Source organism: Propithecus coquereli, unplaced genomic scaffold (genome assembly GCF_000956105.1).
Source record: "Propithecus coquereli isolate 6110/MARCELLA unplaced genomic scaffold, Pcoq_1.0 Scaffold3, whole genome shotgun sequence".
Classification (NCBI taxonomy): Eukaryota; Metazoa; Chordata; class Mammalia; order Primates; family Indriidae; genus Propithecus; species Propithecus coquereli.
The window spans coordinates 13,875,081-13,894,492 of NW_012148618.1; the positions used below are offsets into that span (position 1 = coordinate 13,875,081).

Genomic DNA, 19,412 nt, shown 5'->3' on the forward strand with positions numbered 1-19,412 from the left:
TCCTCTCTCTGCAAACAGGAGGGGCTAGGGAATTGAGATGCAAACATCTGTTTGCTGGAGACGAAACAACAAGGAACTGGGACGTGTTGAGTCGGGACGGTGTGAGAACAAAGAACTTGCAGTGGGACAGTTGCCAAACAACCTGTATTATAAATAAACAGCTTCAGCGAAAGCTTTTCGCTGCAGCCTCATACTGTCTTGTGGTGTCTGTGTCTTTTTGTACGGGCTGCAGTCATGTGTCTGCGTCTTTATGTCTCTGTGTTCATTCCTCGGTCTGAAGCCAGGCCACGTCAAGGACTCACTCAGACTCAAGGTGAAGGGATGGAAAAAAAAATATTCCAAGGAAATGGAAATCAAAAGAAAGCAGGTGTAGCCATTTTCATAACAGATAACATAAACTTCAAATCAGTAATAGTAAATAAAGACAAAGATGGTCATTACATAATGGTAAAGGGAATAATTCATCAAGGAGACTTAACAATCTCAGATATTTATGTACCCAAGACAGGTGTGCCCAGAGTATAAAGCAAACCCTACTAGATCTAAACAAAGTGATAAACAGCAACATCATAATTGCTGGGGACTTCAACACCCCACTGACAGAACTGGACAGATCCTCCAAGCAGAAAATAAATAAATAAACACTGGCCTTAAATGGGACTCCAGAGCAAATGGGCCTAACAGACATTTATAGAACATTCTACACCAAAACTAATGAATGTACATTCCTTTCAACAGCACATGGAGCATTCCCTAAGATTGATCACATCTTACACCACAAAACATCTCTCAACAAATTCAAAAAAATAGAAATTACCATGTATCATCTCAAACCATAGTGGAATAAAATTAGAAATCAACTCCAACAGAAACACTTAATTCTACACAAAGTCATGGAAATTAAACAACCTATTGCTGAACAATTTATTGGGTTAAGGAGGAAATTAAGGTGGAAATCAAAAGATCCCTCACACCAAATGACAAAAGGGACAAAAATTATCAAAATCTGTGGGATTCAGCAAAAGGAATCCTAAGGGGAAAATTCATAGCCTTGAATGCCTACATCGAAAAGACAGAAAGATCACAAATCAATAGTTTAATGAATCATCTCAAGGAACTAGAAAAGGAAGAGCAAACCAAACCCAATTCCAGCAGAAGAAAAGAAATAACTAAGGACAGAGCAGAACTAAATGAAATTGAAAACAAAAAAATAATACAGAAGATTAATGAAACAAAAAGTCTTTGAAAACATAAACAAAATTGATAGATCTCTCGCTAGATTAAGCAGAAATAGAAAACAAAGGACCCAAATAAGTTCAATCAGAAATGAAAAATGATATATTACAACTGATACCACAGAAATACAAAATATCATCTGTAAATACTGTGAAAATCTCTATGCACATAAACTCAAAAACATTGAGGAAATGGACAAATTCCTGGAAATACACAACCTCTCAAGGCTCATTCAGAAAGAAATAGAACTCCTGAACAGACCAATTATGAACAACAAAATTGAAGCAGCAATCTTCCAACAAAAAAAAAATCCCAGACCAGATGGTTTCACAGCCAAATTTTATCAGACCTACAAAGAAGAACTGGTACCCATACTGCAGAATTTATTTCATAACATCAAGAAGGAAGGAATCCTCCCCAACTCATTCTACAAAGCCAGTATCACCTTGATACAAAGCCAGGAAAGGACACAACAAAAAAAGAAAACTATAGACCAATATTCCTTATGAACATAGACGCAAAAATCCTCAATAAAATTCTAGCAAATTGAATTCCGCAGCACATCAAAAAAATAACCTACAGTGACTAAGTGGGCTTCATCCCAGGGATGCAAGGATGGTTCAACATAGGTACTTTCATAAATGTGATTCACTACATAAGCAGAAGCAAAAACAAAGATCATGTGATCATCTCAACAGATATAGAAAAAGCATTTGACAAAATTCAGCACCCTTTTATAATGAAAAACTCTTCACAGAACAGGCATAGATGGAAGATATCTTAAAATTATAAAAGCCATATATTACAAACCCACAGCCAACATTATACTGAATGGGGAAAAGTTAAAAGCATTCCCCTGAAGAACTGGAACAAGACAAGGATGACCACTGTCACCACTCCTATTCAACACAGTGCTAGAAGTCCTAGCCAGAGCAATCAGGCAAGAGAAAGAAATTAAGGGTATCCAAATGGGGAAAGAGGAGGTTAAACTATATTGCTCTTTGCTGATGATATGACCATATATCTAGAAAATCCCAAATATCCCTCCCAGAGACTCCTGGAATTGATAAATAAATCCAGCAAAGTCTCAAGTTACAAAATCAATGCACAGAAATCAGTAGCATTTCTATATACTAGTAAACAGTCAATCTGAGAGTGAAATCAAGGACTCAATATCATTCAGAATGGCTACCTAGGAAAATATTTAACCAAGGAGGTGAAAGATCTTTACAAAGAACTATGAATCACTGAGGAAGGAAACTGCAGATGTAAACAAATGGAAAAACATATCACACTCATGGATCAGCAGACTCAACATTGTTAAAATATCTATACTGCATTTACAGATTCAATGCAATCCCCATCAAAATACCAACGTCGTTTTTCACAGATCTAGAAAAATAATTCTACACTTTGTTTGGAACCAGAAAAGAGCCCAAATAGCTAAAGCAACCTTAAGGAAAAGGAACAAATCTGGAGGCATCACTTTACTAAACTTTAAGATATACTACATAAGGCTATAGTGACCAAAACAGCATGGTACTGGCACAAAAACAGAGACATAGACCAATGGAACAGAACAGAGAACCTAGATGTAAAACTGTCCACATATTGCCATCTGATCTTTGACAAAGTAGATAGCAATATACACTGGGGAAGTGAATTCAATAAATGGTGCTGGGAAAATTGAATAGCGACATGTAGAAGATTGAAACAGGATCCATATATCTCACCATTCATAAAAATTAATTGCAGATGGATGAAAGATTTAGATCTAAGGCATGAACCCACAAGAATTCTGGAGGAAAATACTGAAAAAACTCTTCTAGATATCGGCCTAGGCAAAAAATTTATGAAGAAGACCCCAAGGGCAATCACAGCAACAACAAAAATAAATAAATGGGACTTGATTAATCAAAAAGCTTCTGCACAGCCAACGAAACAATCAACAGAGCAAACAGACAACCTACAGAAGGGGAGAAAATATTTGCATACTATACATCTGATAAAGGGCTAATAACTAGAATCAACAAAGAACTCAAGCAAAACAGTAAGAAAAAATTCAAACAACCCCATTAAAAAGTGGGCAAAAGACATGAACAGAAGCTTTTCAAAAGAAGATAGACTAATGGCCAATAAACGTATGAAAAAATGCTCAATGTCACTAATTATCAGAGAAATGCACATCAAAACCACAATGAGATAATACCTAACCCCAGTGAGAAAGGCTTTTATCAAAAAGTCCCAAAACAATAGATGCTGGTGTGTATGTAGAGAGAAAGGAACACTTATATACTGTTGGTAGGACTGCAAACTACTACGACCTCTATGGAAAATAGTATGGAGATTCCTCAAAGAACTAAAAGTAGACCCACCATTTTATCCAGCAATCCCACTACTGATTTTTTAAACGTACAGTTTAATGTATTTAACACATGTATAGATTCATATAACCATTACCTCAATCAGGAAACAAAACACTTCCATAACCCCAAAACTCCCTTGTGCCATCCCTTTGTAGTCATGTCCTCCCTCCACCCCTAACCCTTGGCAACCACTGATCTGTTCTCTATTATTATAATTCTGACTTTGGGGAAAAAAATGTCATATAAATGTAATCATGTAGTATGTAACCTTTTGAGACTAGTTTCCAGATTTATCCAAGTTGTTACATGTATTCATAGTTCATTCTTTTTTATTCCTGAGTAGTATTTCATTATATGTATATACCACAGTTTATTTCTCCATTCACTCTTTAGAGGACATTTTTTGGCAATTAAAGATAAAGCTGATATAAATATTCATGTACACATTTTTATATAAAGATAAATTTTCATTTCTCTAAGTTAAAAGCCTAGCAGTGGGATTGCTGAGTCATATGGTTAAGTCCATATTTAACATGTAATAAGTATATGTTTAACTCTTTAACAGAGCTGCTGTACCATTTTGCATCCCAAAGAGCAATGTGTGAGGGTTGCTCCGCATCCTCATCAGCACTTGGTATTATCAACAGTTCTAATTTAAGACATTCTAATGATGTGCAGTGGTATCTCATTTTCCATTCTCTTGATGTTTAGTTATATTAAACATCTTTCCATAAGCTGATTTAACACTCTGTATCTTCTTTGAAGTACTGCCAAAGCTTATTAAATATTTTTAATTAGATTGTTTTCTTATTGTTGAGTTTTCATAGTACTTTTTGTATTCCAAATATTTAAGTGCTTTGCAGGAAATGTGATTTGCAAATATTTTCTCCCAGTCTGCAACCTGTCCTTTTATTCGCTTAACAGTGTCTTTTGCAAACAAGTTTTTAATCTAATGAAGTCCAATTCATCAATTTTTTTCTTTTATGAATTATATTTTATAGCATTCAGCATAGAGATTCTGTATATATTTTGTTACATTTACACCCAAGTATTTCATTTTTTTGGAGCTATTGCAATTTTTTAAAATTCAGTTTTCAATTGTTCATTGCTAGTATATACAAATGATTGCTTTTTGTAGTCTGAGCTTGTATTACTTGCTAAACTCATTTATTATAGGAATCTTTTGTGGATTCCTTGGGATTTTCTACATAGACAATCATGTCATCTGCAATTAGGGACAGTTTTATTTCCTCCTTTTCAATCTGTATGCCATTATTTCTTCATGCATTTTTGCTGCACCAAACTCACTGTCTTCTTGTTCTGAGTCTCTGACGACACATATGTTAGACCTTTTGATGTTGTCTCACTGGTCCCTGAGGCTCTGTTTATTTTTAAATGTTTTTTTCTCATTGTTCAAATTAGATAATTTCTGTTGATCCATTTTCAAGTTCACTGACTCTTTGATCTGTCACGTCCATTCTGCTATCACACCCACCCAGTGAGTTTTTCATTTGTTATTGTACTCCTTGGTTCTAAAAATTATATTTAGTTCTTCTTTATGTCCTCTGCTTCCTTGCTGGGACTTTCTATCTTCCCATTTATTCCTGGAGCATAGTCATAATAGCTGATTTAAAGTATTTTTTCATATAATTTTAAGATCTGTATGATCTTGCCATTGGCATCTATTTTCTATTTTTTTCCAGGTAAGTTCACATTTGTCTCATTCTTTTTAAGCTGAGTGATTCTAGATTGTATTCAGGACATTTGGAATATAATGTTAAGAGACTCTAGGTTTCATTTAAGTCCCATCTAGAATATTGGTATTTTTGTTTTAGCCAGTAATTGACCCAGTTGAGTTCATGCGTTCTGACCAGCCTTCTGTAGGTTGTATTTCTAATGTCAGTTCAATTTTCAAAGTCTTTGCAGTTATATTTAATATGTTCCATAAGTGTCCCATGCAGCTTCCAGCCTGGGATGCGGGCAGTGGTCTATCCCATAATTCAATTCTCAATGTCTATATATGCTGTTTAGGATCAGACCCATGCATGTACCACTTGGAAATCAGCTCAGGAGTCCATAAGCAACTTTAAATGGTCAGTTTCACAAGCTCCTCCCTCTTCTGCAATATTTCAGTTTCTTGGGGCTCCCCTTTTCCAGCCTTCCAGCAGAAAGCTGAGGCTTTATTAACTTCACTGTGCAGTATACTTCCCATGACTATCCCCACCATCAGGGCCAACCAATAGAAGGGCAGAGGGAAAAGAAAAGCAGTGGGGATTTTTCCCATTTCTTCAGACCACAGCTCCTCTAATCTGAGAGGAAAGGTCCCCTCTCTCTGAATTTTAGGCTTCTGCCTGCCCCTATTAAAGGCCACTGCAGCCACTACCAAGGATTGCTTGAGGCCTGGGTGCAAGAGAATGAAGAAAAGAAAAAAAGAAAGAAAGAAAAAGAGAAAGATGTGGAATTTCCACATTTTCTCTGAGCATTAGGAGACCCCTTTCCTGCTCAAGTCAGAACTAGAGGACTTTTCCCAGTGCTTTTTCTGTCCATATTAGTGCTCACTTCCAAGTTTCAGGATACATTAAGTTCAAGCTGGGGCACACCAGAAGAAAAAAATGGTAAACTCACCGCTGGTACAGTGGTACTTTGAATTCTGATCTTCTTCCCCAACTTCCCTCCTACTATTTACTCTTTAGAGTCCTCAAATAGTCACTCCAAGCATTCTGTCCAGCCTTTATAGATGCATTCAGTGGGAGAGACAGGGTGAAGTGTGCTTACTCCATCTTATCTGGAACCAGAAACTGGACTACTGTTTTTGATAACAAACCTTATAGAACTGATTATTTTAAACTGCTTGAACAATTTTGATTTTAAGATTTGGGGGTGGGGGCCTGGAGACAGAGTCTCACTCTGTCGCCTAGGCTAGAGTGCCATGGTGTCATCGGAGCTCACAGCAACCTCAAACTCCTGGGCTAAAGCGATCCTCCTGCCCCAGCCTCCCAAGTAGCTGGGACTACAGGTGTACTCTACCACCACCTGGCTAATTTTTTCTATTTTTAGTAGAGACAGAGTCTCGCTCTTGCTCAGGCTGGTCTTGAATTCCTAAGCTCAAGCAACCCTCCCATTTCGGCCTCCCAGAGTGCTAGGATTATAGGCACGCGCCACCGTGCCCAGCCAAGAAATTAAAAATTAAAAATAAATAAGTCATGTTATAATCTTACTGAGGAAGAGGGAAAAAGTAGGATAACCTTTTTTAAGCATATATACTTCAGGACATTAAATGTTTAAAAAGTGAAGTTCTTAATTGTACTTTGTTTTATTTCTTTGAATCTTGCTTTACCTATGGATTTTTATAAATATCAGGACTATCATACATTTTTTCAAAGAAGAAAAAAGGTAGGAGCTATCCAAAGTGTTAAGACAGAGGAAGTAGTGTGCAGGTGAGAGTATATAAACTTTAAGAAACTGAAACAGTTCAGGATGACCAGCACTCTGAGTATAAGACCAACAGTTTCAACAGAATAGGCAGGAGAAGCAGGCAGGGGTCACTTCAGTGTTTTTTTGTATGCCATATTAAGAGAAAGGAAAGGCCCGGAATTGTTTTAGCAAGGATTAGAGAGTGGTATATTTGATCAGGATGTTTGAAGGATCACTCCTGCTACACAACATTAAGGTGGGCAAAAAATGAGACCTAGTAATTGAATCTAAAGAGTCACATCAAGTTGTAGAACAGAATATATAGCATGATTCCATATGTTATTGGGGAAGTTGTTAAAGGAGGGAGATTTTATACGTACATATACACATATAATCATATAGATGATTTTATGTATTATTACATATATCGTATATAAGATTTTATATATGTGTTTATATGTATACCCAGATATGATTATAATATAGATAGAACATTTCTGGAAAAAAACACAGGAAACCAGTAACAGCAGTTAACTTTGAAGAAGGAAAGGAAATGAGAGAAAAAAAACTTTTCACTTTATTCTGTTGATTTTTAATTTTTTTACTGTGATCATTTATACCCTTAAAAGGTTTTATAAAGGCTTTAAAAAGGTTTATAAAGAAATGGAGGAGCCAGGTGTGGTGGTGCATGCCTGTAGTCCCAGCTACTCGAGAGGCTGAGGCAGGAGGATTGCTTGAGCCCAGAGCCCAGGAGTCAGAGTCCAGCATAGAAAACATAGCAAGACCCTGTCTCTAAAAAAAAAGTTTTTTAAGTACAGAAATGGAGGGAGGCCCTACGCATCAACTGTATTAGATATATATGATATTAAGACAAGATAAAGTATGAATGACCCTAACATTCAGTAGCACTATTCTATCATGTAGTTAGCACTCACATACTATAGATCTCCCCCTACATAAGATATTACAACTATTTATAAAGTAAGTTCACAACAAAAAATAGCTTTTAATTACATTACACTACATTGCACTATTTTCAAGTAGCCAAAAATTTAAAGAGAAGATAATCAATAAGAATTGATGTTGAAGATAATTAAAGTTATCATTATAGTACATATTTACTATGCTAGAAATATGTTTGCATTATTCTTTAAAATTTCTCAAGCACTAATTTATAAAGGGAAAAAGCAAAAGATCCTCTCCCTCCCTGACCCCTCTAATTCTAATCCCCTCAAGGGCTTCTTGAGTTATATATAATTCCAAATGTTCTTTGTCCATATGGAGCATATATAAATGTGTGTGTGTGTGCATGGATATACATTATATTCCATTTAAGGAAATGAATCTCTTCTCCTTAAAATAATCTAGACCTATTCTATTCTCTACACGTCCTTTTTCTAAACCAAAACAGTGTAATGAATAAACAAATCCCCAAGCCTGCAGATAACATTAAATCTTCTAAGTAGAGAAATGTTAAAATGAACACATTGAACAGATAAAGTTTTCAGAGACTTCCTAATACCCTTTGATGCAACGAGGAACATCAATGACAGCAAGCAAAAGTTACTTTAGGGGGAAAAATGCACAGGTTGAAACAAAGGAGCAGATTACAGATTTATATAAGGCTAAAGGATATAATGAGAGGTAAGGGTTTATTCCTAACTTTTCAGGTCCCAGAGTGCAACTACTATGCTCTCCCACAAAAGGTCTCTTTGGAGTAACTTTCACAGACAGTCTTCTATACTGGATAAACCAGTGGTCTAATCCAGAAATTACATATTTCTTACATTATTATGGCTGAGGGGGGGGAGTAGTCATACTTTGCAGCAGTAGCTGAAGACTTCAAGCAGGGAAAGTAGAACAGGTGCAGTTGCTCTCCTGTAATAGTAACCCTCCTTCCCAACTCTCAGCTTGTGCTCTGTAGCCTAAAAGGCAAAAATAAAATCCAGGACCAATATTTCTATTTTTTTCTTACTATATCTGTCCAATAATTAGGTGTCAAGGACCACTATTTCAGGGTAAAAAAAGTCCCCAAAAATCAAAACAAAATCACTTCCTCTTTATAGGCTATAAGGAAAAATATAGTCTTCCCCCGCATTTGTATAGGATGAGACAAATGAATTCCCAACTATCTCAACTGAGAATAAAATTATTTGGTTATCAAACAATAGCATTTACTTTATTATTTCTTAGTATTAATAGGATCTTCACTTACTTTTAGAGGATGTAAAGGATAAAATTTTTAAATAATTAATCCTTTAATTACCTTCTTATCCAAGGGAATATATAAATAGAAAAACCTCAGTTTTAATCGAATTGATGCTTTGAAAGAGTATATAAGAGATGATGCTAATCATTTGCAGCATGAAGTAAGGAGGTAAAATGGGACAGAAAGGCCAGACAATTTTCTAGTCACCCAGTGTCTTAAGCAGTGATTTTTAAATACAACAAATTTCATTAGATTGAGCATACTATGGAAGGAACACACATAAAAATTAATAAGAAATTAGATCTACAGAATATTTTCAAAGAAAAACATTTTTTTACACTTCCATATATATTTATATCCCAATTGGAAGCAAGTAAACAATGCATAAACTTTTAAAGATCCCAAAAAGACTTCCTTTGATAAAAAGACATACTATGTATAAATACAGTTAAGCCCTCACTTAACATCGTCAATAGGTTCTTGGAAACTGCAACTGTAAGCTAAATGACAGAGGAGTGAAGTCGCAGGGCAAACTACTACCCCTAAAATTGGAAAGACAGGCAGATACAGAGAATCACAAATACCAGAGCAGAAACCCTCACAGAAACTCATGCCAGGGTAGGGAAACCTGAACTGTAATTCATGAATTGCTGGAGGCCAGGTGTCAACAAGCCCGAGAGTTAAAAACTCCAGGGGTACCCAGTTATAGGGTGGCCCCCCACACTTCTGTGAGATTTACCTCCAGGAGTTACACCAGGTCCTCGCAGTATATATCACAAACAATTCTCTCATGCTGGTTCCAGCAGGGGGAAGAGAAAAGGAACCATTTTAAAATATGCCAGAGCACTCTGTTCTTAACAAGGTCTGCCCTCAGGAGAAATAAGTTAATCAGAGCATAACCTGCTGGGGTTTCAACTGAAGCTTAACTGACCAAGGGAAAGAGAAATAACCAACTTCAGCCTACCCTAACCATCCCATCCCACCTAAGGAGGTTTGGGTATGGGAAGCACTTGTGAAGTTCACAGTCCAGAGGCATAGGCTCGCTAAAAGATTGAGACCCAATCAGAGGACTATAGAACACTTCTCTCCCAACGCTTTACATTACTAAAGGTCTATTTACAGCCATTCCTTTTACTCAGTAATGTCTAGCTCTCCAGAAAAATATACAAGGCATATTAAAAGGCAAAAAACACAATGTGAAGAGAGAGGACAAACATCAGAACCAGACCTGGCTGAGATGTTGGAATTATAAGACCAGGAATTTAAAACAACATTGATTAATACGCTAAGGGCTCTAATGGATGTAAGAAGCATGTAATAAGAGATGGGCAATGTAAACAGATATGGAAATCCTGAGAAAGAACCAAAAAGAAATGCTAGAGATCAAAAACACTGTAATTGAAATGAGTAATGCCTTCCATGGGCTTATTAGTAGACTGGACACAATTAAGAAAAAAAAAATTCTGAGCTTGAAGATGTATCAATAGAAACCTTAATATCAATAGCAAAAAGAGAGTAGAATGTAATAGCTAAGGTGTTGAAAGGAAAAAAACCACCAACCTAGATTCTAAACCCTGCAAAAATATCCTTTAAAAGTGAAGGAGAAATAAGGACTTTCTCAGACAAAAAAGAAAAAAAATTGAGGTAATTTGTTGCCAGTAGACTTGTTTTGCAAGAAATGTTAAAAGTGCTTTAGAAAGAAGGAAAATACTATAGGTCAGAAATTCAGATCTACATTGAAGAAGGAAAAAGTGAAGATATAATAAAAATCAAATAGGATTTATCCCAGGTATGCAAGAGTGGTACAACATTCAAGTATCAATTAATGTAATACATTACAACAACAAACTAAAGAAGAAAAATTGTACGTTCATAGCAATAAACACAAAAAAAGCATCTGACAAACTCTAATGCCCATTCACAATAAAAACTCAGTGAACTAGGAATAGAGGAGAACTTCCTCAATTTGATAAAGTATATCTATAAAAACCTACAGCTAATATCATATTTAATGGTGATAAACTAGCTTTCCTGCTAAGATCAGGAATAAGGCAAGGATATCCCCTCTCACCACTTCATTTCAACATCATACTAAAAGTCTTAGCTAATGCAGTAAGACAAGAAAAGGTACACTGACTGGGGAAAAAAATGAAACCGTCTTTGTTTGCAGATTACATGATTGTCTATGTAGAAAATCTGAAAGAATCAATAATAAAACTCCTGGAACTAATAAGGGATTATAGCACGGTTTCACATTAATATACAAAAAACTCCAATAATCAGGACACTGTCATATTGGTAAAAGAACAAATAGATCAATGGAACAGAATAGAGAGCCTAGAAATAGACCTACATAAATAAAATCAATTGATTTTTGACAAAAGAGGAAAGACAATAAAATAAAGAAAAAAAATCTTCTCAACAAATGGTGCTGGAACAACTGGACATCCATATGCAACAAAATGAATCTAGACACAAACCTTATACCTTTTACAAAAATTATCTTGAAATGGATCACAGTCCTAAATATAAAACTATAGAACTCACAGAAGATAAAAATAAGAGAAAATCTAGATAACCTTAGGTTTGGCATTGACTTTTTAGACAGGATACCAAAGGCACAATCCATGAAAGAAAAAATTGACAAACTGGAATTCATTAAAATTAAAAACTTCTGCTCTCTAAAAGACAAAAAATGAAATGACAAGCCACTGACTGGGAGAAAATATTTGCAAATCATACATCTCCTAAAGGATTTATATCAATACTATTCAAAGAACTCTCAAAACTCAACAATAAGAAAACAAACAATCTGATTACAAAATGGGTCAAAAACTTTTAACAGACCATGTCACCAAAGACATGTAGATGGCAAAAAAGCCCATGAGAAAACACCCCACAGCACACGTCTTCAGGGAAATGCAAATTAATATTAGGTCATTAAATATGAAATGTCCAATTTCAAATCAAAAGTTTAGATTATTCTATCTCAAACAAGCAGCAGTACAATTAATTAAAGTATGCACCTAAACTACTGACACCGTTCTGCCATCTTAACAGTAGCTTGTTTATGCCAGCAGCAAAGAAGCCTGGAGAGCAAGTGGTGATAAAATCAAGAAAGGCATTTTCCACAGCTCATTGAGAATTCAATATTTTTCCTTGCAAGAAGCAGTCCAAAGCCTGAAAGAAGTGGTAGTCAGTTGGTACAAAGTCTGGTAAATACAGTGAATGACAGAGAGTTTCAAAGTCCAGCTGCTGCAGTTTGAGCGGCATTGTTTGTGCGACATGTGGTTGAATGTTGTCTTGCTAGAGGATTGGCCTGTCTCTTTTGACCAATCTTGGTTGCTTAATCACAAGCATCCTCATCATTTTGTCCAGCTGGTTGCAGTAGACATCCACTGTAATCGACTGACCAGGTTTCATGAAGCTGTAGTGGATAATACCAAACAGACACCATTAGCTTTTTTTGATGAATATTCAGTTTTGGACTGTGTTTTGGCACTTCATCATTATCCAGCCATTCTGCCGTATGCTTGCAATTGTCAAAAAGAATCCATTTTTCATCACACGTAACACAGTGTAGAAATGGTTTGCTTTTATGTCGTGACAGCAAAGAAAGGCAAGCTTCAAAATGATTTCTCTTCTGATGCTCATTTAATTCACACAGAACCCATCTATCCAGTTTCTTTACCTTGCTGATTTGTTTCAAATGGTTCAATATTGTTGGAATCATAACGTCAAACCTTGCTGCTAATTCAAACGTAGGTTGAGATGGATTTGCTTCCACTACAGTTTTCAGCTCATTGTTATCTACCTTGGTCTCAGGTTACCCAGGTGGCTCATTTTCAAGATTAAAACCACCAGAATGGAACTTCTCAAACCATTGACGTACTGTATGTCATTAGCCGCAATGTCCCCCAACACTTTTCTGATATTTCGAGCTCTCTGCACTGCATTGGTTTCACGAAGGAACTCACATTCAAAATAACATGAATTTTTAACTTACCTATGGTTTCACAAAAATTGCTCTAAAAAAAATCTGAAAGATAATCACAAGCCAAACCATGCGTTTGGAAAAATGAGGATGTACCTTCACAATAAAAATAAAACAAGGAGTGTCAAAGTGAAATGTCAGAGATAAACTGTCTAACTTAGTACTTAAGGAAATCGAACATTTCATACTTAATAACCTAATATGACAATGAGATGTCAATACACACCTGTTAGACTGCCAAAATCCGAAACACTGACAACAAATGCTAGTGAGGATGTGGAGCAATAGGAACTCTCATTCATTGCTGATGAAAATGTAAAATGATACAGCCACTTTAGAAGACAATTTGGTGATTTCTTACAAAACTAAACATAATCTTACCACCCATTCCAGAATAGCACTCCTTGGTTTTTACCCAAACAAGCTGAAAACATGTCCACACAAAACTTACACAAGGATGTTTATAACAGCTTTATTCATAATTGCCAACATTTGGAAGTAGCCGAGATGTCCTTCAGTAGGTGAACATCCAGACAATGGATTATTATTCAGTGCTAAAAAGAAATGAACTATCAAGGCATGAAAAGATGTGGAGGGGCCAGGCACGGTGGCTCATGCCTGTAATCCTAGCACTCTGGGAGGCCAAGGCAGGCGGATTGTTTGCGCTCAGGAGTTCGAGACCAGCCCGAGCAAGAGCGAGACCCCGCCTCTACTAAAAATAGAAAGAAATTAATCGGACAACTAAAAATATACAGAAAAAATTAGCCGGGCATGGTGGCGCATGCCTGTAGTCCCAGCTACTCGAGAGGCTGAGGCAGTAGGATCCCTTGAGCCCAGGAGTTTGAAGTTGCTGTGAGCTACGCTGACGCCACGGCACTCTAGCCCAGACAAAAAGAGTGAGACTCTGTCTCAAAAAAAAAAAAAAAGATGTGCAGGAAACTTAAGTGCATAGTACTAAGTGAAAGAAGCCAATACTATAGGATTCTAACTATATGACACTCTAGAGAAGGCAAAACTATAGACACAGTAAAAAGATGAATGGTTGCCAGAGGTCAGGGGTTAGGGAGGGATGAACAGACAGAGCACAGAGGATTTTTAGGACAATAAAAATATAGAGAGAGATGGTTCCTGACTTAGAATGGTTCAACTTAGGATTTTCAACTTATGATGGGTTTATCAGGACATAACCCCACTGTAAGTCAAGGAGCATCTGTATATAAATAATGGTGGATATATGTCATTATACATTTGTCCAGACCCACAGAATGTACAACAGTAAGAATGAATCCTATCATAAACTATAGATTCTGGGTGATAATGATGTGTCAATGTAGGTTCATCGATTGTAACAAATGTACTGTTTTGGTGGGGGATGTTGATTCTGGGGAAGGCTATGCATGTGTGAGGGCAGGCTATATATGGAAATCTCTGTACCTTCCTCTCAATTTTGCTGTGAATCTAAAACTGCTCTAAAAACAGTCTTTAAAAAATTAGGGGAAAAAGCAAATTTAAGATTTGCCTATCTAACTTCAGGATTCTAGACATGCACCAAATTTTGTTAAGACTAGAATGGAAATCTAACTTTATAAAAAGTATTTGATGGTTCCTGAGGTACTACAGAATTACTAATGATCAGATTTGAAATCAAGGGACAGAAGTTTTTTTCCCTCTTACAACAGCACTGCATATAAAACTGTACTTACTATAATAAAAAGAAAAAAAAGAGTGGTATGTTGAGATATAGTATAAGAGATCATGAAAATGGAGAAATGAAGATAGGTAGAATATCATCATAAAACATTTATTTAAGATGGGAGAAAAAAAGAATCTAACAGACTAGAGCAGCAATTATCACCTTTGCACAGGGTTTCAAAGCAAATAAACTGAAAAACAAAAGAATGAAGATAGTATATCATGAATACAGAGAAGGAAAAGACACAAATAAATGGTTATACAAAGATGTGCCTCTGAACAATGATACTGACAAGAAAAAAGGCTTAGTAAGTTTTATGGCTCTACTTAGTAGGGACACTTTAGAGAATAATAATAACTGAGTGTAAAAGTACTATTTAATAGGCCTATAAATAGATGGTTTAGTTTACAAGGGACTAAAATATTCAAATACATTTGTAAAAACCAAGTAAAACTGAAGAATCTAGCTTAATTCAATAGAGAACAGCAAATTGTATCCAAAACATTTCAGAAAGCTTTGAAAAGAAAGCAATGTCATACAGTAGCATGAGGAACGTCATGCAGAAGAAAATATAGGGTGGAGTGCTCCTGTAGTCCCGGCTAGTTCGTAGGCTAGGGTGGGAGGATCCCCTGAGCCCATGAGTTCAAAACAAGCCTAGGCAACATAATGAGACCTCATCTACAAAAAAATGAAGAAAATATGGGGTAAAATGCTAAGTAAGGCCTTCACACTTCAGGGCCAATGAGAAAGGAACATACTAGTGATGAGAGTTTTGCCTGAGCTGAGGAAATCTTGGGTTGTGAAGTATAGAAAAGACTTCAAGAAAGACAATTGAGAACTGAGGGAATCTGAGAAAGGGCATTATGTGAATTTTGAAAAGAGGACTGATTTATTAAAAGGAGCAAAACTAGGGGTTAGGCTAAATTCATCATAAAGTATCTTTTTATCTTATAAAGAAACAAATCCTTATACTAGCTATCAAAAATTAAACATCAGGTCGGGCGCAGTGGCTCACACCTGTAATCCTAGCTCTCTGGGAGGCCGAGGCGGGCGGATTGTTTGAGCTCAGGAGTTCGAAACCAGCCTGAGCAAGAGCGAGACCCCGTCTCTACTAAAAATAGCAAGAAATTAATTAGACAACTAAAAATACATAGAAAAAATTAGCCGGGCATGGTGGTGCATGCCTGTAGTCCCAGCTACTCGGGAGGCTGAGGCAGAAGGATTGCTTGAGCCCAGGAGTTTGAGGTTGCTGTGAGCTAGGCTAACGCCACGGCACTCACTCTAGCCAGGGTAACAGAAGTGAGACTCTGTCTCAAAAAAAAAAAAAAAAAAATTAAACATCAATTTAAAACCAACCAATCCTAAAAGGGTTATTAGCCTCTGGTTGTATACCTTTTTCCTTAAAGACTTAGCCTTTTCATTGAGGTCACTAAGAAGTCATTATGCCAAAAGTAAGACAATAGTAGCTCAGTCCCATAAAAATGTTCTCAAAGTGGTCCACCTTACAAAGCACCCTCAATGAAAAGAAATTGTAAGGCATAAGTATGTAGAAGGCATAAGTTAAGAAACCAAGAGAAGAGAGTCAAGGGCTACTTCATTGAAATATACACCTATTTATTAAAACAGATTAGGGCCAGGCATGGTGGCTCACACCTGTAATCCTAGCACTCTGGGAGGCCCAGGCAGAAGGATTGCTTGAGGTCAGGAGTTCGAGATCAGCCTCAGCAAGAGCGAAACCCCGTCTCTACTAAAAATAGAAACAAATTAGCTGGGCAACTGAAAATAGAAAAAAAAAAAATTAGCCAGGCATGGTGGCACATGCCTGTAGTCACGGCTACTCAGGAGACTGAGGCAAGAGGATCACTTGACTCAGGAGTTTGAGGTTGCAGTGAACTAGGCTGACGCCACGGCACTCTAGCCCAGGCAACAGGGCAAGACTCTGTCTCAAAAATAAATAAAATAAAATAGATTAAAAACCTATTTATTTCTGGAAAGTGAAAGGTTCTTAGAAATAGGATGTCATGTGGTTATAAGCAGGTAGGAAAAACATTTTAGATAATAACAGGAAAAATAAAATAGAAGGAAAGGAGAGAACTAGCATCCAGGGGTCTTTAATTCACTTATAAAAGGTACTAACTGATCTTCGAGCTTTATCACATAGAATCCTGAGTAAACCATGGCCAAAACAGATAAGAGAACCTCCTGAAAGGGCTGCAGAGCTGTATCCTGTCTCACCTGGATCTCTTCAGGGCCAAATAGGAGAAAGACAGATGAAGTGGCACTGTCCACCCCAAGTTGATGCTGGCATACCCTTCATGGGCTTGGCTGAGAGTAAAACAGATGTCCTAGGATTTGTGCAACCATGGAAAAGGTAGCTTCAGTGGCACCTGCTTGTGGCCTCTACATCACCGAGTTAAGAACAACTTGAGAGAAATGGGAACAAAATAGAAAAGGTGAGAAAGAGAGAGAGCCATCTTTTTCTCTATTCTTCCTTTTCTAATTTTTGTTCTCCTACTATAGTGACAATGGGTGCTGATCTCGCCACTGTTTGATTTACAATGTTGTGGAAAAGCTAACTTTGAGCTAAAAATGACTATTAAATAGATCTATAATTTTATTAGCATCATGTTTATGAAATGAGCCAACTAATAGAGAAACTTGGATAACTGGAAAGCTTAGTGCAAAGGGAAATGATCATCCCTATTTAATTTTCTTTCAGATCAAACAAATATCAGTAACATCAAAGTATGTCATTAAACTGAGAACACAAAGATGAACACAAACTAGCAATATATTCAGGGTTTTAGATCACTGGATTCATGTCAGAAAAAAATTATTTGTTCTTGTAGTAAAAAAAAATAGGGACCCAAGTAGTAAAATGGACCTCGAAAATGAAAACAGGGCCAGAAAGAGTTATTCTCTGAAACTGAAGTTAATGAGAATCCACACATAACTAATAGAACTATTATTAACCCATTCTGCAGAGTCACTTGAAGGCAGCTTCCTTACTGTGATTAAAGCATGTTTAAAATCCAAAGCAATGAGTGGAAACAACTCAGAGGTATTTATGATTGGTCATTTAAAAAAAAAAGAAAGGCCCATTTTACTATAGTGGATTTATGACAAGACTTTCTAAAGCAGTATAATGTTTCCGCTAGTTCACTCTCATCCTTAATATGAAAAGCAGCTCCCAAAGTCCAATCATTCTACGCAATCACACACTTCTACTACTACTAACTACTGATAAAATTTCAAGAGAAAAATGCTCAGCATGTTTATACCTGGCTGACACCAGAGTATTCAATTAGTAAGTAGAGAACGTAATCAAGGTTCAGAAAGATCAGAATAAATTATAAATTGTATATCATACAAAGTAGCTGACCTTGTAGTTTCTTCAAAACAGCAACCTCCATTTTCAGAACTTGTTTTGGTTGTTGAGCTGATTCCACCTTCAGTGCAACATTCTCTCTGGTGAGCATGTCCAAGGCATCGTAAATTTCTCCAAATCCCCCGCCTCCAATCTTTCTCAGCTGCACAGAAAATAAAATAAGAACACACACACTCAAAATTACTGTAAGATTCTAACTGGAAACCAAATCATCTCTTATATTTAGAAAATAATATATAATTTTAATATTCCTTTTATGATAAAATATTTCAATATTGTTAAATTAATTACGTATATGCCAAGAAGAAAACAAATTCCTGGAAATAACATCAAAACCTTTTCCTACAGGTTTGTCCACAAAAAGTAATGAAATTATTTAAGCCACAAATAATTTTAAAATTTAGTCTATAGCCAGCACCAGAAATGTCACAAAAAATATAGTATTTGAATGAATCACTTCCCACAAATGCCACTCAGCAACCAGATTTGTTGTTTTAATTCTAAGGCAGTTGTTTGCACACTTTCAAACCATGAAATCTTTTTGCCAACTGAAATCTTACTTGGAACCAATCGTGTGTACGTGTATGGGGGGCAGTTGGAGGTGGCATGGCAGCCAGCACCCAGCCCTCTTCACCATCACTTTACTCTTCTCTCTGAGGCATCTAACGGGCTCCACAGAGAAAGCAAAGCGCTCCTATTCTAAACTACCCCAGAGTTCACTATACATCTATATATTAAAATAAGAGTAAACTCTAATCGATTTAAGCACTTTCATCAGATACTTAATATTCTTCCTGATAAAATGTGTTAGCTTAACTGGGGAATAGCAGGATCTTTGAGTATTATAAGCAAGTTCAAACAGCTACTGACAATTGGACCTGCGGGGCTCTAAAAAATTGAGTTGGGGGTGAGGAGTGATATGCTTCAAGCTAGCTATGGCAGTAAGTTAGCCTTCTTTCATTTCCTGAAATTATGTCTTCTCCTTATCACATTATCAAATGTCCAAGATGTGATATAATATAGGAAGTTATCAAAGGCACAGGGTCCAAAATCCTCACCATCCCAAGAAGCCCCAGCTCAAGTCCTACTTCTTTCTCCACTGGATCTTGACT

General features: G+C 36.5%; 1 protein-coding gene across 1 annotated transcript in view; it reads right to left on the minus strand.

Moving 5' to 3' along the window:
* TTBK2 (tau tubulin kinase 2) overlaps window positions 1–18,908 on the minus strand; it is a 99,380-nt gene extending 80,472 nt beyond the window's left edge. Inside the window, exons 1-2 of the mRNA XM_012649135.1 lie at window positions 18,861–18,908; window positions 18,295–18,442 (exon numbers count right to left, since the gene is read on the minus strand). Coding sequence (XP_012504589.1) covers window positions 18,295–18,442; window positions 18,861–18,908 — 196 coding nt within the window. The remainder of the gene's footprint in view (window positions 1–18,294; window positions 18,443–18,860) is intronic.
* Between the last annotated feature and the right edge of the window lie 504 nt (window positions 18,909–19,412).